General features: G+C 63.3%; 5 protein-coding genes and 1 long non-coding RNA gene across 11 annotated transcripts; 3 read left to right on the top strand and 3 right to left on the bottom strand.

The window, feature by feature from the left end:
- Positions 1-885: 885 nt before the first annotated feature.
- Positions 886-4,595, bottom strand: ALYREF (Aly/REF export factor). Its single transcript, XM_038546297.1, has 6 exons — positions 4,344-4,595; positions 3,892-4,023; positions 2,236-2,383; positions 1,575-1,638; positions 1,295-1,472; positions 886-1,210 (listed from the first exon to the last, which is right to left on the bottom strand). The coding sequence occupies exons 1-6, from the start codon at positions 4,578-4,580 to the stop codon at positions 1,196-1,198; spliced, it is 774 nt and encodes a 257-aa protein (XP_038402225.1). The 5' UTR covers positions 4,581-4,595; the 3' UTR covers positions 886-1,195.
- Positions 4,596-4,726: 131 nt separating this feature from the next.
- Positions 4,727-9,767, top strand: ANAPC11 (anaphase promoting complex subunit 11). 2 transcript variants are annotated; one of them, XM_038546307.1, is made up of 3 exons: positions 4,727-4,872; positions 5,713-5,832; positions 9,443-9,767. In XM_038546307.1, exons 2-3 carry the CDS (start codon positions 5,724-5,726, stop codon positions 9,586-9,588), a joined length of 255 nt encoding a protein of 84 aa, XP_038402235.1. In that variant the 5' UTR covers positions 4,727-4,872; positions 5,713-5,723; the 3' UTR covers positions 9,589-9,767. The 2 variants fall into 2 exon arrangements, with proteins under 2 accessions (XP_038402235.1, XP_038402234.1); XM_038546306.1 differs by lacking the exon at positions 4,727-4,872 and adding an exon at positions 4,977-5,434.
- Positions 9,768-11,343: 1,576 nt separating this feature from the next.
- NPB (neuropeptide B) lies at positions 11,344-12,033 on the top strand. Its single transcript, XM_038546305.1, has 2 exons — positions 11,344-11,577; positions 11,804-12,033. Exons 1-2 carry the CDS (start codon positions 11,344-11,346, stop codon positions 11,930-11,932), a joined length of 363 nt encoding a protein of 120 aa, XP_038402233.1. The 3' UTR covers positions 11,933-12,033.
- A 1,521-nt stretch (positions 12,034-13,554) lies between these two features.
- PCYT2 (phosphate cytidylyltransferase 2, ethanolamine) lies at positions 13,555-19,981 on the bottom strand. Its single transcript, XM_038546296.1, has 13 exons — positions 19,863-19,981; positions 17,980-18,068; positions 17,371-17,532; positions 17,154-17,220; positions 16,541-16,625; positions 16,303-16,347; positions 15,518-15,656; positions 15,241-15,323; positions 14,903-14,980; positions 14,739-14,804; positions 14,594-14,659; positions 14,287-14,375; positions 13,555-14,201 (listed from the first exon to the last, which is right to left on the bottom strand). The coding sequence occupies exons 1-13, from the start codon at positions 19,949-19,951 to the stop codon at positions 14,099-14,101; spliced, it is 1,161 nt and encodes a 386-aa protein (XP_038402224.1). The 5' UTR covers positions 19,952-19,981; the 3' UTR covers positions 13,555-14,098.
- A 248-nt stretch (positions 19,982-20,229) lies between these two features.
- On the top strand, positions 20,230-21,748 carry LOC119873205. The gene is made up of 2 exons (XR_005364115.1): positions 20,230-20,507; positions 20,585-21,748. It is a non-coding gene; the product is annotated as an uncharacterized LOC119873205 (long non-coding RNA).
- SIRT7 (sirtuin 7) lies at positions 20,340-26,514 on the bottom strand. Of its 5 annotated transcripts, XR_005364114.1 has the most exons (11): positions 26,397-26,514; positions 26,186-26,323; positions 26,001-26,105; positions 23,933-24,003; positions 23,752-23,824; positions 22,949-23,047; positions 22,637-22,873; positions 22,399-22,479; positions 22,125-22,231; positions 21,599-21,684; positions 20,806-20,984 (listed from the first exon to the last, which is right to left on the bottom strand). XR_005364114.1 is itself a non-coding variant. In XM_038546292.1 (10 exons), the coding sequence occupies exons 1-10, from the start codon at positions 26,487-26,489 to the stop codon at positions 20,786-20,788; spliced, it is 1,203 nt and encodes a 400-aa protein (XP_038402220.1). In that variant the 5' UTR covers positions 26,490-26,514; the 3' UTR covers positions 20,340-20,785. The 5 variants fall into 5 exon arrangements, 4 of the variants coding, with proteins under 4 accessions (XP_038402220.1, XP_038402223.1, XP_038402221.1 ...); XM_038546292.1 differs by lacking the exon at positions 21,599-21,684 and having other exon boundaries at positions 20,340-20,984; XM_038546294.1 differs by lacking the exons at positions 20,806-20,984; positions 21,599-21,684 and adding an exon at positions 21,742-21,976.
- Between the last annotated feature and the right edge of the window lie 41 nt (positions 26,515-26,555).

Genomic DNA, 26,555 nt, shown 5'->3' with positions numbered 1-26,555 from the left:
GTCCAGAGCAACAGCACGGGGCCTCCGGCTACAGACACTACCCGAGCTCTACCCGAAGTGGACCTGGGGCCGCTGGGCTGCTGAGCCGCAGGCCACGCTCCGGCCAGTCTTCCTGCGGTGACTGTCCCCTCCCTGGCATCCCCAATGGTAGCCTCTGCTCCCCGGAGCCCACCTGCCTTCCCAGGTCTCTCTTCTCCACAGCAGCTGTACCCTTCCAACCGCCTGCTGCAGCCTAGGCTGTGCCGGTGGGCCTTGGGCAGCTGGGTGGCCCACGGGCACCACCTGGAGGATGTAGGAACCTGAGGACTCGGCTGCATCTCCCTGCCCTGCCTCCCCTCCCAGGGCCTCAGCCTCCTCTGGGCAGCAGAGGCAAGGGTCCAAGTGATGCTAGTGGTCTGCCCTCTTCTGTCCCAGAGGGGGTCCCCAAGGGGCAGCTGTCAGCCAGCCCCTCCAAGTCTGTGTACCCGCAACCAGACTCTTGCCACAGGTGCCCCGAGCCTTTCACCTGGGATGAGATTAAGAGGACACTTTGGGGCTTGTGCCTGACGCAAATGAGAAACGAGAAAGGATGCTGTTATGAAGTCGTAACTGCTGATCCACGTTTCTGAGAACCAGAGCACCAGAAGCTAAGGAACAGCCCTACCCAGTCATATGAATCTGGCAACAACAGGGCGCCCCAACCCACCCTGTCACTTCCTGGTACAGGCAGCTAGGTAGGCGCATCCACCAGGTGGGAGAGGAAGGAGTCAGGCCTGGCGGAGCAGCAGCCATCTCCCTCCCGAGCAGACTCCAGCTACCAGGGGAGACTGCTCCCCACGCTCGTCAGCCCCCGACACCACAGCTGTGGCCCAAGCAAGGACTGCGACAGGGGATGAGCCACAGAACTCTAGTTCCACACATGTCTCTTTTATTATGGCAAAGGTGAAAACGCCACCTTCCCCACAACGGCAACCGGTAACATTTATCCCAAAAATAACTCGGTACAAAACAGGGCTGCTTCAGAATTAAAAAAAAAAAAGAAAAAAAGGAGAGAAAAAAAAAAAAAACCTTTACATGAGTTTTTAAATCCTATCTTAAAACATAAAAGAAACAAATCCATCATTGGCTGCACAGCCCCCAGTCCACCGCCCCCTCCCGCCAGGGAGCACGGAGGAGACATCTGGGTCCTGCTCCACTTGAGGATCTGCTGGTCTCTTTAGCTGGTGTCCATCTGAAACACAGAAACTTCCGCTCAACAAGAGCCCTCACGCTTCCAGTCAATTCTTGCCCTCCCCAACCCTCGTCTGTGACTTACTCTTGCGTTATAAGCATCCAGCTGGGCATCCAACTCCTCTGCAGAAAGCTGCTGCTTCGAACTCCTGCCAGTGCCTCGACCTCTGCCCCGGCTCCCTCCACGAGTGCCTCTCCTGGTGCCGCCGCCACCACCGAAACCTCCAGAGCCACGGTTTCTAGTCATCCCACCTCTGTTTACGCTGCCAAGGTAGAGGGGACTCACTCACGTGATGTTCAAAGGCCCATGGGGTGAGCGCCCACTTACCACAGGTCAGCACCGTCCCAAAGACCCCAGAACTCACCTCTGCGCGGGTCTCCGCTGTGTGTCAATCTGTGACGTGACAAGCTGAATGTTCATGGGGCGGCCTGTGGCAAAGAATACAAGAGGACACATGCAGTTAGAGGGCTCGAAACGCGCCGAGGGGCACCACACCCCGGTCTCCATGCAAGCACTGGAAAGGGGCTGTGTCTCCAAATGCTCCCAACAAGGGGAGTGGCCGAGCACTACTGGTGGGAGAACGAGATGGTGCCAATGACAACCCCACCAAAACCTCCTCGCTCCTTCTCAGTCCAGTTAGCTGGGTGTCTGGTCAGGTGTCCGGGGTGCTCATGGGTGGAAAGGTGTGGGTGGCCTGACGGAAGAAGAACCGGTACCTTTGTCTTTACGACTACAGCCCCGCACTCAGAGGTGTACTATGGCGGTTCTGAGAAGGCTTCACAGAAGTGAGTCTTCCGGAAGGAGCTGAAGGAGGGGAGGGTGTAGCTTGCTGGATGGGGGTTCACAAGAGGTTGGTCCGGATGTGTGGGGCAGCATGAGAGGTGGCGGAATGGAAGAGAGAGACAAAGGGGCGAATGCAAAGTGTCCTCAGCCACAGGGGTAAGCCATACTCCTGCACGGATAGCGGCCAGCCCGACTCCACGAGACGCAGCCCCTCTAGCATCCGGGTCCAACCTCAGACGCACCATCCAGAGGGACGCCGTTGTACTGTTTCATAGCTTTTAGGGCATCTGCCTTCCGTTCAAAGTGCACATCGGCTGTTCCTAAACTGCGCCCGGAGCGGTCATAGTGTACAGCTGCCTTCTTCAGAGTTCCGAATTCAGCAAAGAGTTCCTGGGGGCCGGAAAGAGCAGCTGTTAGTGAGGTGCTTCCCTTCCTGTGGCCCAGGACAGTCCCTGGGAGGGTGAGCTGCTGAGGGGGGGTTATTTCCCTGGGAGGCAGACACGTATTGGGGCAGGGCACTGGTAGTGGAAACCACGGGGAGGGAGGGGCAGATGGGACAGCCACTTCCCGGAGCAGCTGGGTCTGAGGGCTCCTGCCAGTGTGGGGACCTTACATCAGTACCAGGATGCAGGTAAAGGACCACAGAACCCGCCAGTGAAGGGAACAAGATTAAGTCGCTATCTTCTTCAACAGAGGAAAACTGACAACACACCCAAGGACTGTACCAAGAAACCGCAAAGGCCAAGATCACAGAGCAAGGGATGCTATCCGACATGTGGACACCAGCTCACAGGGCCCGTCGATTCGGGAGCCCTGACCCAGCCCCTCCCCCAGGGCAGATTCTGGCTCACCTTTCCCTCTCCTCCTACTCAAGCCTGCCGCAAAGGCTGAAGTCAAGCGCTGCCATGGAAACTGCCCTGACCTCAGGCAGGCTGGGAGTTGGAGAGGGAACCCAGAGTGTGGGGCTACTCCGGCCGCAGGCACACAGCGGGAAGTGGAGTTCACCAAAAGCGGTTTCCAGTGGATGCCAGAAACCACCTTAAAAAAAGTGTTGAGACACCGTGAGTGCTCACCGGCCTTGCTCTGTCCTCCCACGGTAGTCAAACAGCTGGGCTCTGGGGAAGTTGAACCCAGGAAGGCCCAGCACCCTGACCCAGCCATCTCTGGGACTGATCCCCAAAATGTCTTTACTTAATCAAAAAACAAGTTTATATGCTTTTGGAATCCAAACAAACAAAAAAACCCAAAAGAACAAAAACACCCCAAAAAAACAAAACCAAAAGACCCCAAAAACCAAAACAACAACAACAGCAACAAAAAGAAAACAAAGAAGCTTCAACCAAAGTCGGGATTGAGAATCATGCCACTAAAAAGAGGGGAAGAAAGACAGGATATAGGTCCTGTACGACATGGAGCCGGGGGCTCAAGGCCAGCGGAACAAAAGCATGCCCAGCGCCGTCCTGCGTCTGTGCTTTGCCCGTAGGCTTCCACAGAAAAAGATCTCTGTCCTCCCAGCAAACCGTTAAAAGAAGCACAAAGTAAACAAAACGCAGATCCTAAGCGAGGCAGGAACAGAAACCGCTCAGGTTAGGTCGAGGTTTCCCGCCAGGAGCGAGGGCTCCGGCAGGGGGTTTGCGCCCCCGCGCGGGGCACGACTCAGGAAGAGCGGCAGCTCGTCCCGCTAGGCCGGGCCCGACCTCCGACACCCCGACCTGCCGGCCGCACTTCCCGGGCCAGGACCTCCGCTCTGCACTCCTGCAGCCCTTAGAGGGCCGGCGGCTGCCCCTGGGCCCCTAGGGCTCCCCGCCCTAAGGTGCGGCGCGGGCGGTTCAGGCCGCGTCCTCAACGGGGCCACCGGGTGCGGGTGACCCGCTCACCGACGAACGCCCGCCCCTCACCTGAATATCCGCGTCCGACACTCCGAAATCCAGGTTGGACACCAGCAGTTTCCCACCCGTCTCCACGCCGGCGCCGCCCCCGAAGCCGCTGTCGAAGAGATCGTGCTGCCACTTGTCGGGAAGTTGTTTCGGCTGCGGGGGGAGGAGAGCACAGGAGCACGCGGCCCGTGAGCGTCTCCCGCGGACCCTGCGGCGCCCGCACGCCCCCGCCCGCCGTCCCCCCGGCGTCCCGGGCGCCGCCGCTCCCTCCGACCCGCTTCCCGCCGCCTGCGCGGCCGCGCCCAACGCCCGCCGCCGCCACGAGGCCCAGCGCCCGGCCCAGACAAAGGCCCGGAGGGTCTCCGCCGCCCCGGGCGGCCGCCGCGCGCCCCCCCGCCCGCCCGGCCCGAGCCCCCCGGCCCGCCGCCCGCGCCCCCGCGCGCCCCCGCCCGCCGGCCCGCCGCCCCGCTCACCCTGCTGTAGGGCGCCGGCCGGTTCCTGCCGCCGCCGCCCGCCGCGCCGCGGGCGAGGGCCGGTCGGTTCCGGATGGGCCCGCCGCCCCGGCTCACTCGCGCGGCGGCCTGCGCCCCGCCACCGCGGCCGCCCTGGGAGCCGGCCCGGCCGCGGCCCCGACCTCCGCCGCGGCCGCCTCGCTGGCTCCGGTTCAGCTTGATGATGTCGTCCAGAGACATGTCCATTTTGTCGGCCATGGCGGGCGCGGAGTCGGCCTCGGCTCGAGCCCGCGCGTCAGCACGTCGGCGCGTCACTTCCGGGGCCGCGCGCGGCCTGCCGGGACCGAGGCCGGGGCCGCCGGGGATTGGCCGCGGCGGGCGGGAGCGAGGGCGGGCAGGGCGGGCGGGAGCGGGGGCGCGTGCGCCGGACGGCGGGCTCGGCGGGCGCAGCTGAGGTGCCGGCGGCGGCCGCGGCCGCTTTTATACCTTCCCACGCGGGCGCCGCCGACGGAAGGCGGGGTCGGCGCGCGGAGGCCGGCGGGGGGCGCAGGTGGGCGGGGCCGCGGGGCGGGGCGGGCGGCTCCCCTCCCCTCCCCCCCCCCTCCCCGCGCCCCGGCCTCGCGCCCTCCCCGCGCTCCCGCACCTCCCCCACCACTTCCTGCGCCTCCCTCCGCACCCCTGCGTCTCCCCTGCCCTCTCCCCGCACCCCGGCGCCTTCCCTACCCCCTTCAGGCACCCCCGCTCCTTACCCCACCCTCTCCCCACACCCCTACCCCTTCCCCTACTCTTTGCTCGCACCCCTGCGCCTTCCGCTCCGCCCTTCCCCCCCCACCGCTTCCCCACATCCCACTCTCCACACACCCTGGTCCCTCCCTGCACCTCACTTTCTCCTGGCCTCTGCGCACTCCTTCTGCATGCTCCTGCCCTCACCCCTTCCCCCGCAACCCCGGGTCCTGCCCGGCACCCCCCACTCTGCACCCTCACCCTGGGGTGGTGGCGCAGGCCTAGTGGGCTGGGTGGTGGTTCCCTGGCGTGAACTCGTGGTCACCTGGGTTGGGGTCTCTATTTGTCAACCCCGATTTAGTCGTATCTCTTTGAAAAAAACCCGTATGGTACGTTTTTGGAATTACTGGCGAAGCCCATGTGCCCTTTTGGGGACGCAGGGCGGACCCTGCAGTCTTCGCCGATAACTCTGGCTCTGGGGCGCGCTGTTCTCCCAAGGGTGGCCCGGGCCCTGCCATTGCCGCTGGTGCAGAGCTCTCAGGGTTTCTGAGCTCTGGCAGCAGGTCCGGCCCCGGCTGACCCTCGGCTGGGAGCCGCGCCCCTTGGGTGCCTAGATGGGTAGCTGTGCAGACTGAGTGTGGCCCGGCGATGTCTCCTCCCCCTGTAGGCTCCGCGGCCATGAAGGTGAAGATCAAGTGCTGGAACGGCGTGGCTACTTGGCTCTGGGTGGCCAACGACGAGAACTGTGGCATCTGCCGGATGGCCTTTAATGGCTGCTGCCCAGACTGTGAGTGTGCCCTGTGCTCCCTCCCCCTCGAGCTTTGCCTGCGGGCCTGGCCAGGGCATCTCCTCGGAAACACCTGCGCAAGGTGCTTGGGTTTTGGGGTCACTCTGCTCAACACAAGCTGACAGAAGAAAGGCAGGTGGTTTGGGCCCATGATTGTGTGAGGAGCCCATGGAAAGTTCTGTAAGAGAGGGCCGTGTGGCTTTTTACTGTGCTCACAGTCAGCCGTGACGCCCGTGGGCCGGGGGACGCTGGAGCGCCACGGGACGATTCTCCAGCGGGCACGCAGGCTGTCGTGGGGGTGCCCGTCCCCTCGGCCAGCGCCCACCGTCGCTGCTAAGCGCTGCTAAGGGCTGTGTTCACGTCCTGGCTTGGAAGTGGCTTCTGGGGCCCGGCTCCCCTCCAGCCCAGTCACTAAGTGTAGCACTGTCACACCGGACGTGACGATAAGCCCTCAGTGTCCCCCCATTCCTGGTGCTTGCTCACGTTGTCTCAGGTGTCCGTGCGTGTGCTCGCTCAGCCCTGCCCTGGCTGTTGAACGTGAATATAGAACAGGCGCTTCCATTCCTCTCCCTCGTTTTTCAAGGCATCTGACCTTTCAGCAAAGTGGTTGTGTCACGCCACAGAGTGCCCACCGCCAGGTTTTATCAGACCTCTCTGGTGGTTTTTGTCTCACCTCTGTCCCATCACGTTCTGGTGAAGTAGAAATGCTTGAGTGTATTTTCTTTTTTTATTTTTGCTTGAGTGTATTTTTAAGTCAAAAACAGGCTTTTGCATCAGCGAATTGTGTTTTTAGCCAAACCAAAGTGAACTTAAGCAGAAGCAGGTTGACCCTTGGGGGGACAGGGGCAGTCCCAAGAGGAAAATGAGACCTGGGGGGACTGAGGGGCCCCTCTGGCCTGTAAGTGACCAGGCTTTTTGTGGGGTCAGGAGAGCGCCCAGAATAACCGGGGTTATTCTTACAGTGAAATTCAAATTATTGAGTTTTAGTGCAAATACTATTTTGTTATGGCCTTGATCTTTACTTTGGCCGAGAGAAAATCTCATCTCCCAGGACTTAATCCATCCTGATTGAATCAGTCAGGTGGGATGTGACCGTAGGAAGTCACTGATTGGCTCTACTTGATTAAGTTTTACTTAGCAGTAAAGCTCACGATCTGGTTTTACTGATTCTGTTTTAATCACTCTCAGGTGCGTCCTTAGGGACACAGCAGAGGCAGTGGGAGCCTGCAGGGGCGCACACTTGCAGCTTCTTGAGCCACAGATTGTTAGCTTCTGGAAAGAGAAGTCTTGGAAAGCATTGCCCTAGACTGGACGTGGGAGCGTGAGCGGTGTGTTGGCGTTGGCGCGGAGCCTGCGGAGCCCAGCTTGTGCCGTTGCAGCTGGGCCTGTGGCTGGCATACCTGTGTTTGCCGGAGTGCTCAGGTCTTGTGGAAGGGGACCCGTTGGCTGAGAGTAGGGGGCTTGGAGCCTCATCTTCAGAGCCAATCCTACCGTGCAGAGTGTGTGACGAGCCTTTATACAGGTGAAGTGACACTGGGTTCCTCTTGCTAAAATTGAGTTCTTGTGAAATACCCTGAGTGACTAAGACTAATAATCTGCTCCCAGGCCCAGAGGGCTTTGGGAGTAAGTCTTCTCGAGAGGTGTTTTCTTTACTAAAGATTTCCATCGAGAGGCAAACAAGCCCTTGGGTGAGTCACCGCTTTGTGCTCCCGTGTTCGTCACATGCCTCGGGTGGCCTGCCTGCAGGTAGCATTACTGGAAGTGGCTCCTTCTCCTAACAAACCTCCCTCAGAGGGACCAAGTGGCCTGGGTACAACCCCATCAGTGGGACACCTGGGCATCCCTTGCCCCCCCACCAGTGTGTCCTCTGTTCGCAGGGGACTCTGATTTCATAGGTGTGATTCCTTTTTCTTTTTTTAAGATTTTTTATTTTGTGTCTTTGACAGAGAGAGCGCGCACTCGCTGGCAAGCAGGGGGAGTAGCAGAGGGAGAGGCAGGCTCCCTGCCGTGCAGGAAGCCGATTCCCAGGACTTCAGGGTCATGACCTGAGCTGAAGGCAGCCGCCTTAGCCACTGAGTGCCTCCCCCCCTCCAGCCACCTCATAGTGGTGATTCCAAGCTGAGTTCTGAGTTCTGGGCTTAGGAAGGCTCTGGGGTGGGGGTGGGGGATGTAATCTCAGGTGTCACACAGCTCCAGGCACAGGGTCTCCCCTCCCCCCGCCCCTGTGGCTGGGGAAGCAGAGTGAGTGCGGTAGTTCTTTTTTTTGCCAAGTGTATAATTTTTGGTGGTTCGTCATAAAAGTTCCAGAAAGGTAGTGATGTTTTCTTGTAAAAAGTTTTTTTTTAAAGACTGAAAAACACTACCCCAAAGCAAGCAACTAAAAAGACGTGGCGGATGTGTGTTCTGATTTGGTGGGGTGCGGGCACTGCCGTGGGGCAGGGGCTGCTCTGGGGAGATTGGCTGAGAGCTCGGCAGCTTCCCAGCCCCAGGCCGGTGAGGAGCAGGTGCCAGGAGGGAGCTTTATGTCGTCTGGTGTTTTGCAGGACTGAGCATCCTGTGTTTGGTGTCAGGAGTAAGGACTGTGGTCAGAGAAGTCCAAAGGCAGTCTGGGTTTCCTGCAGAGCACCCAGCTTGCATTTAGGATGTGCTGAAGTGGAGTTGCTGCCGGGACAAGATGTCCTGATAGTCCCAGCCCTGGCTTGTCTGTCTGGTTCTTGCTGTTTGTACACCAGTGACAGCTGGATACAGCTGGCGCTCAGCAGGCGTAGAGGACCCCAGGGCAGTGATGGGGGTGACACCCCAGGAAAGGTGGAGGCGGCAAGCCACAGCACCTCCATGCCGACGGGGACCCTGACACGGGGCCTGAGGGAGGTCGTTATGCTCTGTTGGCGCCAGCTGTTTGATGGGATGTTCTTGGTTTTGGAATTCTTGTTTCTTGTGGTTGCGGGCAGCGTGGATGTCCCCTGTAGCCGTCCACGGAGGTCGTATTTCCAGGCACATGGAATGGAGTGTGAGCAGCATGAGCCCTGGGCCTTGGTGGTGGGGCCCCTTCAGGCCAGAAATGGGAGAGGTGGGAGGTCACACCTGCTCGCTGGCTGCTCCGGGTGGGGCCACAAGCGCCACTCCCTTGTCTCGTGCTCAGTCTCTGCCACCTGGGAGAGAAACCTCAGCCCCAGGGCCCCAGCTGTCCTTCCCTTGAGCAAAAGAAATAGTTCTCTCTTCAGATAGCAGCTCTTGGGCACGGGTGTGGGGGTTGGGGGTAGGGGGCTGGCTGCGCCTAGCACATTTGTGCTGTACCTCCCGTGTTGCAGGTTCAGTGGTGGGTTTGCAGCTGGGCCTGCACCCCGGGCGGGGGCGGGGAGGGGGATGTGGGCTGGGCGAGAACCGCCCCCTGCAGTCAAGCACCCGTTGCAGGGCAGGGCGGAGCTGTTGGGGGGCACGCTGCAGAGCGTGTGCTCACACTCCTGGTTTCTGTCTTTCCTGAAACACAAGGTGTGAGGCTGTGCACACGAGCCCCCCCGGGCAGCCGTCTGGCGCAGGTGCCTGACATCCTTGGGTCCTGGTCCCCGGCTCCGTATGACCTGCTGGTCCTCTCGTCCCCCTCCCGCAGGCAAGGTGCCGGGCGATGACTGCCCCCTGGTGTGGGGCCAGTGCTCCCACTGCTTCCACATGCACTGCATCCTCAAGTGGCTCAACGCGCAGCAGGTGCAGCAGCACTGTCCCATGTGCCGCCAGGAGTGGAAGTTCAAGGAGTGAGGCCACCCTGTGCCAGCACCCGCCCCACCCCCGCTGCCCCGCCACCCTCTTCCCTGGCGACAGCCCCTCCGGTGGCAGTGGGGACACACTTGAAACAAGGACTGGAGCTGTATTTGTTTTTCTTCAGATTGTGACACTTTTATCCAATAAGTAAAACTCATTAAATTGTCTGAACCTTGCTGGAGGCCTCTGCTCGCCTGTTTTCTGGTCCCGATGCAGCGTCACAGTGTCTTGATAGGAAAACTCATGAATAAACATCTCGATGCAATGCCACCAAGGCTCTGAGTCACAGCCGCAGAAGGAGCGGACGGTCAGCCGGAAGAGCCTGGGGGCGAGTGACTGGCTCTGGGGGCTTGGAAGGCCTGGTGGTGCAAGGGCCCTGGGGCACGTGTATTTACTCAGGGGGCTGGCCTCCTGGTCTGCCACCTCTGTGGCACCCTACTTCGTGTCTGGACACTGCCCAGAGGGAAGAAAGCCCTGGGGACCATTACCTTTCCCCAGTCTGGAGGCCACATGCCCTGTGTCCAGACAGGGCACCTCTGTGCTGGTGTCTGCCCTGGAGAGGATGCACCCCAAGGGAGATGGGTTGTGACCAGGATGTGTAGGGACAATGAGTGGAAGGAGGGGTTCCTGAGGGCCCAGGTCCCCCAGCAGCCCCTCCTGGGTGCTCTCAGCAGCCCCACAAAGTTACATCCACAAACAAGCTTACACCGGCTGCAGGGTCAGGCCAGCTACTCTGTATTCTTGAATGTTTGTGTCTACACTGTCAGGACCCGGGGAGTCACAGGGAGGGCTCTGCAGCCCACTCCCCCTGCTTGGGGGGGGGGTCTCCTGGGGTGTCAGACCCTGAGGGCAGCCGCACCGGCCTTCCAGCCCTGCCCCGTGGGGTGGGTGTGCTCGTCCCCAGAGGGGCTGCCCATGGCCCCTCCCGCAGGCTGCGTGCACTGCCCTGCCACCCTGGCTCTCGCACTGTTTCCCGGGCCCCAGCATGGTCCTCGCAGGGCCTGCCTGGCCTCAAGCCGACCATGGGGCCGCTGGCCAGGTCCTGTCCTCCTCCGGCCAGGGATCCCCCCAGGAAGCTCAGGGCCCCTGCGAGGTCCTCTCAGGCCTCTGGGACCTCAGCCGTCCCCCCCTCCTTCCAGACGCTGAGGCTCAGAGCACCTGCCTTTGCCATCACTCTCCCCTGGCTGCCCCCCAGCCCCCCCCAGCTGCCCCCCCTCCGGCTCTGGAGCTCTGCTTTCCCAGTTGCTGTGGTTTGAGTCCCGGACGGGCTGATCCCTCCTGGGGGCCACAGATGCTCTCAGGAGAAGGCCTGAGGCTCGGCTGCCCGAGGGCAGGGAGTGGGGGGCTGGAGGGCCTGGCAGCTGTCCCTCCGTCTGCTCTCCCGAGCTCAGGCCTGGCCTTGCTGCCCACCTCTTCCCAAAGGACCCCCAGGAGTAGTCCTGCGTGTGCAACAGAGTAAGGCCCCCGGCGCACGCGACAGCCATGTCGCCTCTACCCCGGGTCGGGCCAGGGGTCCCGCTTTAGGGCCCGAGAGGTGTCCCCCGGCCTGGGGGCAGTGAGGCCCTATGGGGAGCGGCGGGGCCGTCTCCCCCGCCTGGGGGCAGTGAGGCCCTATGGGGAGCGGCGGGGCCCCCCCACCCAGCGGGCTCCCTGCGGCGGGGGGGGGCCCGACGGCGCTGTGCGCCCGCCCCCGCGCCCGCGGCCGATATAAGGCGGCCGCCGCCGAGGCCGCCGCCCCGCGCCCGCGTCCCCATGGCCCCGAGCGTCCCCCTGGTGGCCGCCGCCCTGGCGCTGTGCCTGCTGCTGGCGCCGCCCGGCCTCGCGTGGTACAAGCCGGCGGCCGGGCCCAGCTCCTACTCCGTGGGCCGCGCCGCGGGGCTGCTGGCCGGCTTCCGCAGGTCCCCGCACGCGCGCCGCTCCGAGCCCCCCGGGAGCGCGGGACCCCCGGGCCGGGCCGCCGCCGAGCCCCGCCGCCCGCGGAGCCTCGTGAGTGTGGGGTGGGGGGGCGGGGTCGGGGCGGGGTCTGGGTCAGGGCCCGGGTCAGGGCGGGGTCGAAGTCCGGGTCAAGGCGGGGGCGGGGCGCGGCCAGATCGGGAGGGCGGGGTCCGGGTGGGGTCGGGGCGGGGTCAGGGGGTCGGGGCGCGGTCGGGGCGGGGGCGGGGGCGGGGCGGGGTCAGGCCCGGGCGCCCCGTCAGCCTCCTCCCGCCCCCAGGCCGCGTGTGTCAAGGAAGTCTCCCCGAACCTGCGGAGCTGCGAGCGGCTCCCCGACGGCCGCGCCACCTTCCAGTGCCGGGCGGACGTGTTCCTGTCGCTGCGCGCCGCCGACTGCCGCAGCGCCTGAGCCCCCCGCCCCCCGCGGTAACCCGCCACGTGAATAAATGAGAAGCAGTGCTCGCTTCGGCAGCACATATACTAAAAAAAAGTGAATAAATGAGAAGCGCAGCTGGACTCCGAGTGGGGGCGGGCGGTGCCTGGGGACCCCGACTCCGCCGCCAGACACTGCGGGTCCCCAGCGGGTGTCCCAGCCCCCCCAGGCAGGCAGAGGCACCCCAAACCCTGGGGCAGAGAAGGTGCCCAGCTCGGGCCTCCGCGGTGACCACGCAGGCGCCCCACGCCCGCCCCCACCCCAGGCGGCTCCGCCCTGCTTCCTGGATCTCTTCGGGACAAGGCTGTTACTGGAGGGGCAGCCCCTGGGGTCACCCTTTCTTGGCGCTCCTGAAACACCTCGAAGTAGTAAGCACGGGGCAGTGGCCGCGGGGTGGGGAGCAGCCTGCGGACCTCACGGCGCCCCAGGAGGCCTGACAAGGCCGCCCCGCCCCTCGCAGGCCCAGCGCCCGCACTCAGCCCTCCTCCAGGCTAATCACCTACTTTATTGGGGGGAATCTGGGTTCATTCGAAACCCCAGCCTGCTGAGCCCGACCCTGAGGTCCCTTCTGGGCACGGACCGGGCCCTCCGGGGAGGCTGGCTGAAACGAGGTGGGCACTGTGCTGGGCGTCCCCCAACCCCGTGGGCGTGCAGGGCCCTGCACTCAGAGGCTATGGGAGCCCCACAGCCCCGCTGCTCCCGAGCGCATGTCTCTCCAGGGGCACGGGCTTGCCAGGCTCTGGGCCTCCTTCGTCGGTCCCACAGGGCTCCCTGCTGCCCGCAGTCCTCAGCTGAGGGCCACAAGGGGGGATTCTGGACAGGTGTAGGGCTGATTGCTCCCGTCCTGCCCCATCCGACTCCATGCAGGGCAGGCTGGTCCCTCCTTGTCCCTCCGCTCATGAGACCCTGAAGCCCAGGGGACCAGGAGCCTCAAGTGTGGGGAAGCCGGACACCACCACGCCCCCAAAGCTGGGGGTCCCATGCCTCTCACGACTTTCTACCCTAACTTGGGGAAGGAGGAAAGGAAAGCTGGTGGTGGCTGCCCAGCCGAGGGTGGGGATGTGAACTTCCACGGTCACTTCCCTTCTGTGTCCTGCACGGGGTTCTAGTTACATCAACGGGAAGAAAAGGACAGGCCGTGTCTTAGAGGGAAAGGATCCCAGCCCTGTGCTCCGTGGGCCAGGCTGCAGGGTACGGCCTCACCCGGACCAGCTGCTGAGGAACGGATGCCCTTGGTGGGGGCTGAAAACACCCCCACCGTCCCCACCTCTGAACACGTCTGAACTACTGCTGTTCCCCCCTGCCCTAAACAATGAGGTGACCAGAGTCAGCACCCTACAGCCGCCGGGCTGCTCCCAGTGGGCCCTAAGATTCTCTGGGTCCAGTCAGGGAGCTGGAGCCCGGTCCTTCCTGGAGGTGTGGGCTCTGCAGAGCCACAGGGAGTGGCTCCCTTGGCCTCGGGACAGGGTCTCGGGGACGGGCTCCCTGGGATGGGGTCTCCGGGACCCAGGGACTCCTCGCTGCCAGGCCGCCCACACCCCTCCGCCGCCTCCCCGCTGCGTGGACGGTGGGGAGCGGGGCCAAGAGCTGGACACAGAACACCTCCCACCAGGTTTATTTGGTTGTACGCCAGCCAACTGGACAAAGTCGAGAGAACAGTCTGTGGGGAGACCAGCAAGGCCCAGGAAGTGGGGGGAGCGGGCCAGGGCCCAGGAGATGTGCCCACGCGAAGGAGGCATGGTCTGTGACCTGAAGGGCCAATGGGTGTCCCCTCCAGGTCTCTGCTCCCCTGAAGCTGGCTGCCAGGGAGGCTGGGAGGGCAGAAAGTGCTGGGCAGTTGGGCGTCCTGGGTCTGCAGGGGCTGGGGGAGGAGTGGGAGCCAGGCCTTCTGTGGCGCACGGGGCGGTGCCCCCAGGCCGAAGGGACCCCGTGCTCATCCTGTGCTGGGCCACCCCGCTGTGCTGGGTACCCCTCTGTGCTGGGTGGGAAGACCACCCGGCAGGGGGTGGGGGCAGCGCCTGCCCCTTGGAAACCTCGGAACTGGGCGGCGAGGGGGAGCGCCGCAGTTAAGAACCGTGGAAACTGAGGCCTGCAGGCTGGGCAGCAGAGCGGGCCGGGCGTGGGACGTCCTGCGCTCACAGGTCACAGTCGCTCCGTCTCAGGCTGCGCCTCCTGTCGCCTCCTGGACTCCAGGAAGGCCAGCTCCTTGGCCTCTTTCTTCTGGTTGCGGGCCTCATACTCCAGCCTGGGGGCGGGCCGTGTGAGGGGTGCCCAGGCCTGGGGCCGTGGGGGCTGCGGGCACCACCCCAGGCCCCACCCGCCACCCTCACCTGTTCTTGATGATGCGCTGCACAATGAGGTCTGTGGTAAGGTCACTGCCACTGTCAATCTGACAGAAGATGCCCCTTCTCTTGGGCTCCTGGAAGGGGAGGGTGGGGGGGAGGGGGTGAGGGCCGTCCCCCGGGCCCCGAGGACACTGCCCAGCCCCGGGCCTGGAGGGTCGTCACCCCCGGATGCCCAGGACATGGACGCGCAGACCCCTGCCGCCTCCTTGAGCGGGGGGGGCGTCAGCTGGGCACCGAGCCCCTAGCCTGGCTCCCACACAGGTGCCATGAGCCCAGGGACCCTCGTGCCCACCTGGTAGGGATCTGAGCCATCCTTGTCAGGCACGATTTCCGTCTTCCCGTGACAGACCAGGTCCACCTGCGAAGGGAGCGGGTCAGGGCCCTGGCGCCCTGCACTCAGAGGCCCTCGGGGGGACCTGGCCCACCAGGAGCCTCACCTTGAAGTGGTCCAGGAGCTCTGCCGTGACAGCGTAGGGGGCCCCGATCACCACCTCTGACACGTACTACGGGGACAGGAGCACAGGCCATTAGCGGGACTCCGCCAGGTCGGGCCCGTGCACCAGGGTCCTCACTGCCGCACCCCAGCACGGCCCACACTCACCCGGCACGCCAGCACGCTTAACGTCCGCTCATGCAGGTTCATGATGGGGTAGTTCTTCCCCTTGTAGTGGTTGACCTCCTAGGGCCGGAGCGAGCTTGGGTCAGCGCGCAGCCCCGGGCAGTGGGGGCGGAGCTGTCATCGCCCCCAAAAGCCCCTCATGGGTGCTCCTCATGGGTGCTCCTCATGGGTGCCCACGGGGGGGGGAAGCCCTGGTCCCCAGGAAGTGGCCCCGGGTTGTCTCCTCTTCCATCAGCACCCAAGGCCTCACCCCGTGGGCCACCTGTGCCCAACCTCAACCCCAGGAGCCACTCAAGGGGGCCCCACGCTCCATCCGAGACCTGGTCAAAGTGCAGGCCGGCGATGACGTAGGGCCTCTCTGCCAGGCCATGCACCTTCTCCAGGAAGTCCACGTGGCCGATGTCTGTGTCCAGGTTAAGAAGCAAGTAACAAGATAGGGAGTGGCTGCCTGCAGGACCAGGGCCTCTAGCAGGGCCCCTCGAGCTCCGCCCCAGCCCGGGGGCCTCGAAGAGTCAGTGAGGCTGCTCTGGGTCCCCTGACCCCAGGGTGCATAGGGGGCCAGGCAGGGCAACCCTCCCACACGGTCTCGGAGGATACGGAACAGGTCAAAGGCGCCGGCCACGTAGATGACCGTCTCCCCTGGCTGGGGTTCCTTCCCAGAAGCAAACTGGATGATCTTCTGAGATGTCTGCAGAAACTGGGACACCCCCGTCCAGGGGTTCCGTCCCCCGGGGCACTGAAAGCCAAGAGGCCTCTGGTCAGCCAAGACGCCGGTCAGGCACGTCCTTGGCCTCTTCCCACCCCAGAGCCCCTCCTCTGGGCCTAGGGCTGCCTGCGCCTGCCTGTCGGCTCTGGGAGCAGCTACGGGCTGATACACCAGAACTGCAGACCCCCATCGCCCCCACACCTGCCCGCAGAGCCCACAGGCAGGCGCCTCTGGCAGGAACATGCCAGGGCCAGGCTGGGCCAGGGCCCCGTGACCAGTGGGACGTGTGGCTTTGCCCTGTGACCACAGTGGGTACTGCAGCCAACACCACTGCCGCCTAGACCAGCCCACCTGTGGACACTGCCGTTGTGGGGACCCAGCACCCTGAGGCCACCTTCTGGTCACCTGGGAGGAGCCTCCCGAGGAAAGCGTCTCCCGGGTGGGTGTCGGGTGAGAGGGCTACAAAGGGAGAGAGGACCAGTCGGCCCGACTAGAGCCAGTCCCTGCTCCTTCTCCAGGGGCCACCTGACCTGCTAGCTTGCCAAGCCTGGCAGCCACCACCTAGTCAGTGCCCAGGAGCCGGGGAGCCGAGGAGGGTGAGGGTCCCAGCCAGCCTTCTCCCGGGGGTGGCCTGGGGGCATCAGGTACCGGCCTGGCTAGTGGGGGCCGCACTCACCTTGCCAAAGCTGTCCGCGTATTCCCGGTACTCAGAGGATATCTCCTGAATGGAAGGGTGGGGGACATGGAGGACATGGTCAACCCCCAGACCCCGAAACTCCTTGTCCTGGAGCCCGCAGAGGAGTAAGCACCAGGCAGATCGGGTGCTCCCTCCCTCCCTCCCTCCCTCCCTCCCTCCCAGCAGTGTCCTTAGCCCTGGGACCTTGGGGATCCCGCCCCGTTCCCCCCAGGCTCACCTGACCACTATGATGGGCCTTGGTCACCAGCAACATGCGGCCAACAAGGTCCGTGGTGGACACGCCCTGGGTGCGCCTACACTCTCTGCGGACGGACGTGGGCTCAGGGCTCGCACCCAGACGTGCTCCCGAGCCCACCGCCAGCTCCCCCCGGGGCTGCCTCTGTGCGCACACTGCCCACTCCGGGCCGGACAGAAAACCGGGCCCAGGAGCGTGGGGGAACACTGTGCTTTACCAACTGCAGGACCCACTACAATGGAGGGAGCGTGCTGCCACAGCTCAGTGTGCAGCGTTGGGGGGCTGGCCAGTCGGGGGGTGGGGGGGCGGGCACCACCAGCCCCACGGCGCGCACGGACTGCAGATCTGGCCTTGCCCTGCAACGCGCCCTCTGCCAAGGGAACTCCAGGCTGCGCTGTACCCGGAGGAGCCGCTGGCCACAGTGGCTGAGTTCCTCAACAAGATGACACGCTCCTAGTCACACCGTCCTTCTCCCCGCCCGACAGCCACTTGGATGTACCGCACGCACAGCCCCCTGGGCAGGCAGAAAGAGCCCGGGGGGGGGGGCGCTTTGAGCCCCACTCCTTGACAAGATGGGGTCCTCGCGGGGGCTCACCTGTACCTCCCGGCCGCCTTCACTTCCTCGTAGGTGTCCCGGCCATCTACGGTCAGCGTGATGTCATCTGAGGAGCAACACATGTGTGAGAATGAGCACCCGTGAGCCTCATCCCAGGCCCCTGGGGGCAGGGACTCTTTCAGGGCAAGGACCCAGCGTGACGAGGCCCCAGCACCCTGGTGGCCCCTCCGGCCCGCCCACAGGCCCACCCACTCACTGCCATGGACACAGAAGTCGCAGCTGTACTTGTCCAGGGTCTCCAGCGTGGTAACGTAGGGAGCCGCCGGCACCACCTCGTCCACCCACTTGATGGCGCGCACCATCTTGTACCTCTCCTCCTGAGTGAACACCGGGGGCCCCTTGTGCTTGGAGATCTCCTCTAGAGCCAGGGAAGAAAGCAAGGACGAGGTAGGCGTGGGAGCCCCTGGCACACAGCTGTCTCTCTCCCTGGGCCCTCAGCCCCCGGGGGCAGAAACGCACCCAGTGGCCTCTATCCTGTTCTCTATGGGCCAGTCCAGGTGCTCAGGACGTGCTTGCTGGATAACTGCACAGTTCCCTCACCCAACCAGAGCTCCAGGCAAAGTCCTCTGACAGCCGGGCGCTCCATTCTCGAAGACCCTGGGACCCAGGTTGTTGGGGGAAGGGGAGTGGATGCCAGGGCCAGAAGCTTGACCCCTCGGCTGCATTGTTCAACCTGAGCCGTGAGATGGAGAGCCCCCGGCGGGTGTACCTGCCGCGCTGGGCTCTTGGGAGGGATGGCCATAAGCGTGGCCTAAACCCTTGCAGGGCCCCTTAGGGTTAGTCAAAGGCAGCAGCCCCAGCTTACCGTCGGTGTGCACGCCCACGATGAGGTAGTCACCCATGGCCCGCGCCTGGCGCAGCTGGTTTGAGTGGCCGTAATGCACCATGTCATAGCTGTGGAAAGGAAGGATGATGAGTCCCTGTGCTGAGGGGGGGACTGAGCAGCTGGGGCTGGGTGTGGGCGGGGCAGCCTGGCTCCTCTGGGGCTTCCTTAGGGAGCCCTCTGGGAAGCTGCCTCTGGGAATGGCTCCTCAGGCTGAGCTGGGGCTTTCAGAGGGGAGGTGGGCACTCCACTCTCCCCACCACTGGCCCCGGGCCAGATCCAGCGAGCGCGACGGGCTGGGCTGTGCCCAGGGACAAGGCCTGCCGGTCCCCGGGGCTGGTGAGCACAAGGAACAGTCTCGGCTCCCCATCCGGGCCATGGAGCTCTGCCCTCTGCCCTCACCCTCTCCTCTCCCCTACTGTAAACCATGGGGGTGGGGTGGGGGGGAAGTCCCTGCAAGCTGTAAACTGATGTTAACTTAGGAGTAGGCTGGGGGATCCCTGGGTGGCGCAGCGGTTTGGCGCCTGCCCTTGGCCCAGGGCGCGATCCTGGAGACCCGGGATCGAATCCCACGTCAGGCTCCCGGTGCATGGGGCCTGCTTCTCCCTCTGCCTGTGTCTCTGCCTCTCTCTCTCTCTATCATAAATAAAATAAATGTTTAAAAAAAAAAAAAAAAAGGAGTAGGCTGGACTCTGTACTACCCTGAGACAGGTGGATGGTCTTTGGGGCCAACACAAAACAAAGTCCAACAAATGAGCAAACGTAGTTGGTAGCTTTGGAAATCCTGCGCGCTCCCCCACAGCCTCCAGAAACTCAGCGAGGCTTTGCTCTCCGGGGCTGACAACCACCTCCCTGCCACCTTGTTCTAGAGCTTTTATCCTTAAACCTGGGCCTGATGAAGGAGTGGCTTCTCAGGTGCAGGCCCACTTGCTCCCTGGGTGGGCTGGGGAAGACCCCAAATTGGCCCCAAACCAGCTGTCTCCTGAGTAGGAGATGCTCCCTGCTTCTCCAGGAGACCCGGGCCACCTGGTGCACGAGCCGCTGCAGTCCCCGACACCTGTTATTTCCACCACGGCCCACCCAGTCCCCGCACACAGGCCTGTGGGTCACATTGCTCTGGCCCTGGGGGGAGAGGGGAGCTAAGTCCAAATCCAGCAGCCCCACTGGCCCCTGAGCTCCCTGGACAGGCAGGCCAGGGTGGGCAGCTCGGACTGCGGCATGTCCTAGCCACAGGGGCCTTGTGGCTGTGGGTGGCCTGCTGGGGCAGAGGCCCAGACAGACCGCGGCCAAGGTCAGAGTCCACCAAGGGAAGCCGTGCTCCCTCTCCCCAAGGTGACTCAGGCAGGGCCGCCAAGGTCCAGCTCTGTAAACTGGCCAGGTAGGGACTATTCCTGCCGTGATTCGCCAGGTAAAGGCCCGAGGGAACATCACAGGTGACAGCCCTCAGACGGCAGTCCTCCTCCTGTCTGCTGACAGCCCCAAACTTCTCTGGGAACAACCCCAGGTCTCCGGCTCGCCGGGGAGAGAACGGATGGGCAGTGTGGCCCCCTGGGCGGGACCCGGGTCGCGGGGGCTTCACCGGGGTCGCGGGCACACGTGTGCTGCCCTGGCGACGGGCAGGCTGGGGACCGACGGCGAGACCGCGGGGAAGTCGCTCTGGGCGCGAGGTGTACCGGGCTGGAGCGGTCCGGCTCGTCGGGGCCGGACACGGAACTCGCGCTGCCACCGGCCGGGGCACCCGCGTCCCCAGGACGGGCCGGGACCGGGACCGGGACCCAGGGCCGGTCCGCGGGCGCGTCTCGGCCGGCGGCGCAGCGGGCCCCGCGGCCCCCGCCCGCCCCCGCCGCCGCCGCCGCCGCGCTCACCAGCCGTCGCACCACACCCGCACGGCGCGCCTGCCCCCCGGGCCCGGCGGCTCCGCACCGCCCGCCGCCCCATGCCCGTTCCGGATCATGGCCCCGCAGCAGCGGCGCGGCCCGACCGGCTCCGCGACTCCCAGCGGCCGCCGCCCGCCAGCCCCGCGCACGCCCCGCCCAGCCCGGCGCACGCGCCGTCACGCGGGCCTCACCCGCCGCGCGCGGCCAATGGCGAGCGCCGCCCCGCCCCGGGGCCCCGCCCCCAGCCGCCGCCAATGGCGCGAGCCGCCGGGGCCTCGCCCCGCCCCCGCCCCCCTGCGCGCGCGGCCAATAGCGCACGCGCACCTGGCCGAGGGGGCGGGGCAGGGCCACGCGGGGCGCCGCCCGCCTCCCCGAGGAGCCCCATCCCGGCGCCCGCCCCCGGCCCGGTGCCGGTGCCGCCCCCGTCCTGGTGCCAGCAGGGCAGTCATTCGAGGACACGCGCGAGACAGTGCAGAGACGTTTAATAACAATAAAAAGGCCTGCTGAGAGCCCAGGCTCAGAACCACCCCGCCGCCGCACACCCAGCACAGAAAAGGTTGCTGTAAAGTTACCATGTTTTAGTAAGAAGCAGTAGAAAGAGTTGAGGCCCCTGAGACTAGCCCGGCGGACCAGGTAAGGCAGCCGCGTGCTCCCCCTCCCCCCCTCCCCAGCCGGCCGGCCGCAAAATAACCCGAGTTCTGTCCTCGCAGGAAGGCATGACCGCCGCCAAGGACGGGTGAGGCATCCTCCGGAGGCCCAGGCCGGAGGCGGCCACAGCAGTGCAGGGGGCTCCCGCCGGGACCCAGGGCTAAGCGCGTCACCCCGGGAGCACGCTCCGGGCCCCGGGCCGGCCCCTGAGTAAGACTTCTGCCGTCCGCAAAGTGCCAAGTGTTCCTGTCCACAGCCCCAGGTTACGTGATCTTCCTCCGCTTTGTGCGTTTGGCGCAGCCCCTGCCAAACCAGCCACCTAGGACAGGGGCCGAGCTCAGGGCCGCACCCCGGTCCCCAGGCGGAGGGTCCTCTCGGCTTCTGCACAGCGACTTCCGACTGTGGCTACCTTCTTCACCCGCACGCAGGGGAGTGGCCAGGGTGAAGATGGGGTCCTGCCACCTACCGGAAAGGGAAAGCTGGGTCAGGTGTGCCTGGGGGCCTCAGCACAACCTGCCCCAGGGCGGGAAAGCTGACTGAGGTCGCCCTGCTCCCCTCCCGATCTTAACTGTGGCCAGCCTTGGCTTAGCGGCAGCTCCACTGTTCCTGAGCTACAGAACAGCGCCAAGAGGAGTAAGCTCCCAGGAACTCAAAGGTCAGCGCTCACACTACTAGCTCAGCCTCTGCAGAACTGTGTCCGTGCTGGCGATGGAGCAGGCCGTGCACACCCAGGGTGGGGCAGGAGTAGCCCCAAGAGGGACGGATCACTAGCAGCTCTGGGTCCCACCTTTCACTTGTATGGCCAGGGGCAGGTGGACCAGACCCTCTCCCTCTTCCCAGGCTGCAAGACCTGATGGTGGGGGGCTGGGGGGTGGGGAGGCCAGCTAACTAGGGAGGCGTGGCCTATAAACTACACCATGAAGAGATCATGTGTCTGAGATGCAGAACCACATATTATAAACTTAAGATACAGATAAGCACTGATAAAGAAAATGAGCTAAGTTAATGTAAAAAAAAAAAAAAAAAGTACGGTACACAATAGGCCCACATTACAGAACACCACAAACATAACATACAAGAATTGCCAGGCCCAGAAGGTGAAGGGATCCTTAATTCTTGAACCCTTTGATTAAAAGAAGTTATTGATTTCCCCTATAAGACCCTGAAAATTCACAGAGAAAGAAAGTGTAAACTTTTTGCTCAATACATACACCATGTCTAAATTATCACAAATTCTGTATTAAGGTACAGTTTAAGTTTCCCCAAAGTATGCCAGCTCCCCAAACCAGGTGCACCAAGAATCTGTTTGACTGGAGTTGCCGAGACCACGTCCCTTCGAGGCACCTTCCCGTCCAGGCTGTCTAAGGTAGAAGGGGGCGCTCCAGGCACACACTGGCACATTCCCTCTCCCCACAGGGAGTCACATCAGCCTTCGCTGATGCCTCAGCCACTCCCTGCAGAGGTCACCAAGCTGCAGTCACACCTCAGACGCCATCTGCAACATCTCAGAGCATTCTCTATGCTCAGGTTCACGAGTAAAGACAGACACGGCCCATCCACACAGGGGCAGGGAAGGGGCGGATGCCCCCGTGCCCCCCTCACCTGCTATAGGGGGGGATCTCCAGGCCCAGCTCATCCATGAGGAGCTGCATGACGTCATCACATTTCCCATGTAGCTTCAGGGCAGCCCAGTCATCCTTCGGGGTCCACTAGGAACAGGGGGAGGCGAGTGAGGACATCTCACTTCTTTGCAATGGCCCTTTCTCAGCCAGACCTCTGTGGCCCATAAGTTTGGGACACGAATGCCCCAGGAACTCTCTGGTTCTCCTGCTCTAAGGTCCAGATCTAAGGAGGTGTATCTTGGTGTGCAACTTACCTGCAAGTTCACGATGTAGAGCTTGGGCCTCCGGCTGGGGGGCTTGGTCATGCACCAGAGGCGAGGGTATTTCTTCAGAACCTGCACGAATGGACGGACAGACAGAAAGAGCCCATGCACAAGAGCAAACGAAGCCACAGGAAGCTAGGGTCCGACACTGATCCAGCTAGGGACTGGCAAGCAGGCTCCCTCCCCTTCTGTCCCGTCCACTCCCTCCTCCATGGCGCTGTTCACGTACCTTTAAGCTGGAACCTAAACATAGGATTGTGTCTGCTTTGCTGGCAGCTTGAGTGGCTGCCTCCCAGTTCAGAGGCTGCCCCAGCGTCCCCCTCTCCCCAAAGTGCACAATAGTGTCCCGGAGCTGGCCCCCACACTTGTGGCAGGCCCGGCCTGTCTGGTGCCGGTGAAGGGCGGTGCGCTCAGTGACATCAAACACCCTCACGTACTCCCTGTTGGGTGTGCAGGCTGTACAGACCTGAGAAGGAGAGGGCGCTGTGGGCAGGAGCCGCCGGCCTGCACCGGCCCCCGAAACCCCAGAGGGGCTGCTCACCTCAATGTACATGTTCCCGTGGAGCTCCGAGATGGCCGTCCGAGGCAGCCCGCTCCGCAGGTGGAGCCCATCGCAGTTCTGAGACACCACATGCTGTACCTGAAGGGGAGATGGGGCAGGTCAGCAGGGGTCGGGGTGTGTGTGTGTGTGTGTGTGTGTGTGTGTGTGTGCGTGCTGGTGCTGTGGCGCTGCGTTCAGCCAGGACACCATCCGTAACCCTACCCAGAGCTCCCAAACCAGGGGGGACTCCAGTCCTGCATGAAGCTTCAAAGGCAAAACTGGAATGGCAGGCCGGTCTTAGCTCGACTCAGGAGGGTCCTGGGTGGGAAAGGCCCCAGGCACACCCCCCCCCCTCCGGCATCTCCCCCACCCCAACAGCTCTGAAGCACTTGGCGAGCTAAGAGGGCAGATGCTTGCTCTCAGCTAGGAAGGGCTCAGCTCATTACATTTCAGGTAGCTGAAGGACCAGAAGGATTGACCCTTCCCCACATGGTTCAAAGTGCTCAGCAGAGGGTCTCCAGAGGTTGCCCACGAGCTTCCCCTGTATGTAGATGCCTTCTGAGATCTGTGGGGACAATGTGATAGAAACACAGGGGGAAAGAGCCACCAGCAGCTCTGGGCCTGAGATCGGTCCCGTACAGGATGATTCATGAGAGAGATTCGAACCCGGAGTCTCAAACCCGCGGTAGGCACTCATCTCAGCGTCCAAGGGCTGACAAGCTATGACGCAGTTGCTGCTCGGGCACAGAGGTGGCCCTCCAGGTCCTGTACTGGGGACCCAGCTAGCCACCTCGGGTTCTTACCAGCTTTTGCTCATGTAAGCGGGCGATGCTCATGTGGGTGAGGGTCGGCTCAGCCTCACTCAGGTCAGCGGCACTGCCGGGTAGAAGGGAGCACAGGGGTGGGAAGCTGTGAGGTCAGGCCCACGCTGCCTTGGCTGGACCGTGTGCGAAGGCTGTGTGAGGGCTGCGCTAGGCCGCTTACCTGATGCTCCTCCCTTTCTGGAGCAGCGTCCACACTCCATTGGGGCCCCGGTAATCTGGGATGGAGGCTGCCTGCACGTCCACAAAGAACATAAACCCGGTGACAATGCATCACTGTAGGAACTGGCACAATTTGCAAGAGTGAAAAGCAAACGTTCCTCTTCACGTGGTGTTCCAGGCTTGTCCTCGCACTAGGCTCTATCCATTCTGGAGGCTCAGCACTTCCTACCATAACCTGCCTGCACCCAGACAGAGGGGCTCCTTCCCTCTGCCCACACCTCTGCTCCCACCTGGTCTAGCTCATCCCTCCAGGTCTCAAGGATCCTGCCGACTCTGGGAACCTCTCCAGCACTGGGAATAGCCCAGGCTATGTAGCCACACCCGTCCTCTAAACCGAGGCAGAGGACTGGCCAGGCTCATCTGTGGGTCCCCAGGGCCCGGCCAGTGCTCCGGGAAGGTTTAGCAAATAGTGAAACCTCAGGTCAGAGCACTCAACTGTCCTAATTCTTGTATCCTGGTAGTGTTTGCTGTCTTCCCTTCACAAAGATAGCCAATCTCTCCACACAAGATAAGCACCACTGAACTTCTCTAGTTCTCGATCCAGCAAAACAAAACCATCATGAGAGAAGACAGTAGGCCAGGATCAAGGACTCCTGTGTTCCCCAGGCTGTGAGTGACCTGCCTTCTGGGGAGCCCTGTCTCCCTCCTGCAGCTGAAGCTTGGAAAAATGCCCATCCTGAAGAGCGTGGTTCTGAATGACACTGAAGAGAAACCTCAATCAGTAATGCTCAACTACAGAGCAGCACACGGCTGTCCGTAACCCTGTGCAGCACCCCCACAAATGACAGGAACGCACACGTCACTGGAGGCAGGAGACCCCACTACCAGGGCTCCAGGGTCTGCAAGTCAGGGTGCTCAGTGCTCCTTACACATTCTTGTTTTGGAGGCTCTTACTCTCACCCTTGCCCGTAAAACCTTACTCAACCTTCAAGGCCTGGCTTCAATGCTGTATCGCACAGAAAGCCAACCAGATGGATTTCGCTGCTGAAGCCATGAGGGGGTGGGATGGGGAGGTGGCTGTCTGCGTTTCCACTCTAGCAACCTAGCACAACCAGCTTTGCCTTAGCTGTCTGCTTACACGCCATATTCTCATCGCCTGCGGGCATCTTGAGGCTGGAAATCCTCAGGCTCCCCTGTGCTGGGCCTACACTGCATCACACTCAACATGCACCCGCTAAGTAGACAATGACACTCTCAAAGCTACCCATGTTCTGTGGCCCGAGACAGCTTCCCAATAAAACCTGCCCAAACCCCACGCATTTCTCTCCTTCCCCTGGTGTACTCTCGTTCGTCCTGCCTTGCTTCCTAGTGACTTTCAACACGTAGAAAATCCGGTGAATGGGGAACCTGGAGCAAGTTCTGGGCTTAACTCTGCCCACCTAACCTTGGGCTAGTGATGAACCACCTTGACTTTAAGTGAGGAGCTGCCCGCAGGCACTGAGGTTTCAGTCCCTCTTACGCCTCCTTCCTTTCTTGTGTCTAAACGGGCATCGCAAAAACTGCATACGTTGATAAATGCTTATCTCCCCAGTGAAGTTTGAAGTGGAATCATTTCAAGCCTCTCTGGGAAACCACATGGGTAGGGGGCGCTTGGTGGCCACCCAAGGTCCTGATCTCCGGGTGGTGGGGCCCTGCGCTGGGGGGGGGGGGGGGCAGTCTGTCCGAGAGTCTCTCTCCCTCTGCCCTGTGCACGTTCTCTCAAATAGATAAGTAAGACTTTAAAAAATGACGAGAGAAAACAGTGGGGTGCCTGGCGGCGTCAGTCGGAAGAGCGTGAAGCTCTAGATCTGAGTCCTGCGTCCCAGCCCCACACTGGGTGTAGAAATTGCTTTTAAAAATGGACCAAGCAACGGCTTGGAGACAGCACAGCAGAGCTGCTCTGCGCGAAGGTGCGTTTCCTGCGGTCAGGGCCGGCGCGCAGAGGGCTCTGCCGGGTCCTGGGGCCCGTCACCCGGCAGGGGGCGCCCCGCCCCGCGCGGGCGGCCGGACCCTGGAAAGGGCCGCCTCACCGTGCTGATCCCCGCGCCGGTGTAGACCACCAGGTACTTGGCGTTGCGCACGGCGCCGGCCAGCTCGCGGACCTTCCTGCGCAGCTCCTCCGGGTCGTCGCACACCTGCCGAGACGCCGAGGCCGGTCGTAAGCCCCGCCCCGCCCCGCCCCGCCCCGCCGGCCCCGGGCGCGCCGCGGACTCGCCTCCTCCTGCCGCCGCTTCAGGCCCTCGCGCCGCCTGCTCCGGCCCTGCAGCTCGGTCACCAGGTCCTCGCTCTCCGCCAGGAGCCGGCCCTCCTCGGCGCTGCGCTCGGCCACCGCCTTCCTCAGGATGCGCGACACCTGCGGGCGCGGGGCGGGCGGTGAGGGCGGCGCGGGCCGGGGGCGCGGCGCGGGGCGGGCGGCGGCGGCGTACCTGGCGGAGGCGCTCCCGCTGCTGCTCCTCCCGCAGCCTCCGGACCCGCTCCGCCGCCTTGCGCTCCGAGCGGCTGGGACCCCCGGCTGCCATCGCTCCCGGGAGGCCCGCGCTTCCGCTTCCGCCTCCCGGCAGGCCGCGCACCGCGCATGCGCGCCA

Source organism: Canis lupus, chromosome 9, assembly GCF_011100685.1.
Source record: "Canis lupus familiaris isolate Mischka breed German Shepherd chromosome 9, alternate assembly UU_Cfam_GSD_1.0, whole genome shotgun sequence".
Lineage (NCBI taxonomy): Eukaryota > Metazoa > Chordata > Mammalia > Carnivora > Canidae > Canis > Canis lupus.
This window is presented reverse-complemented; position numbering and strand designations above follow the sequence as displayed.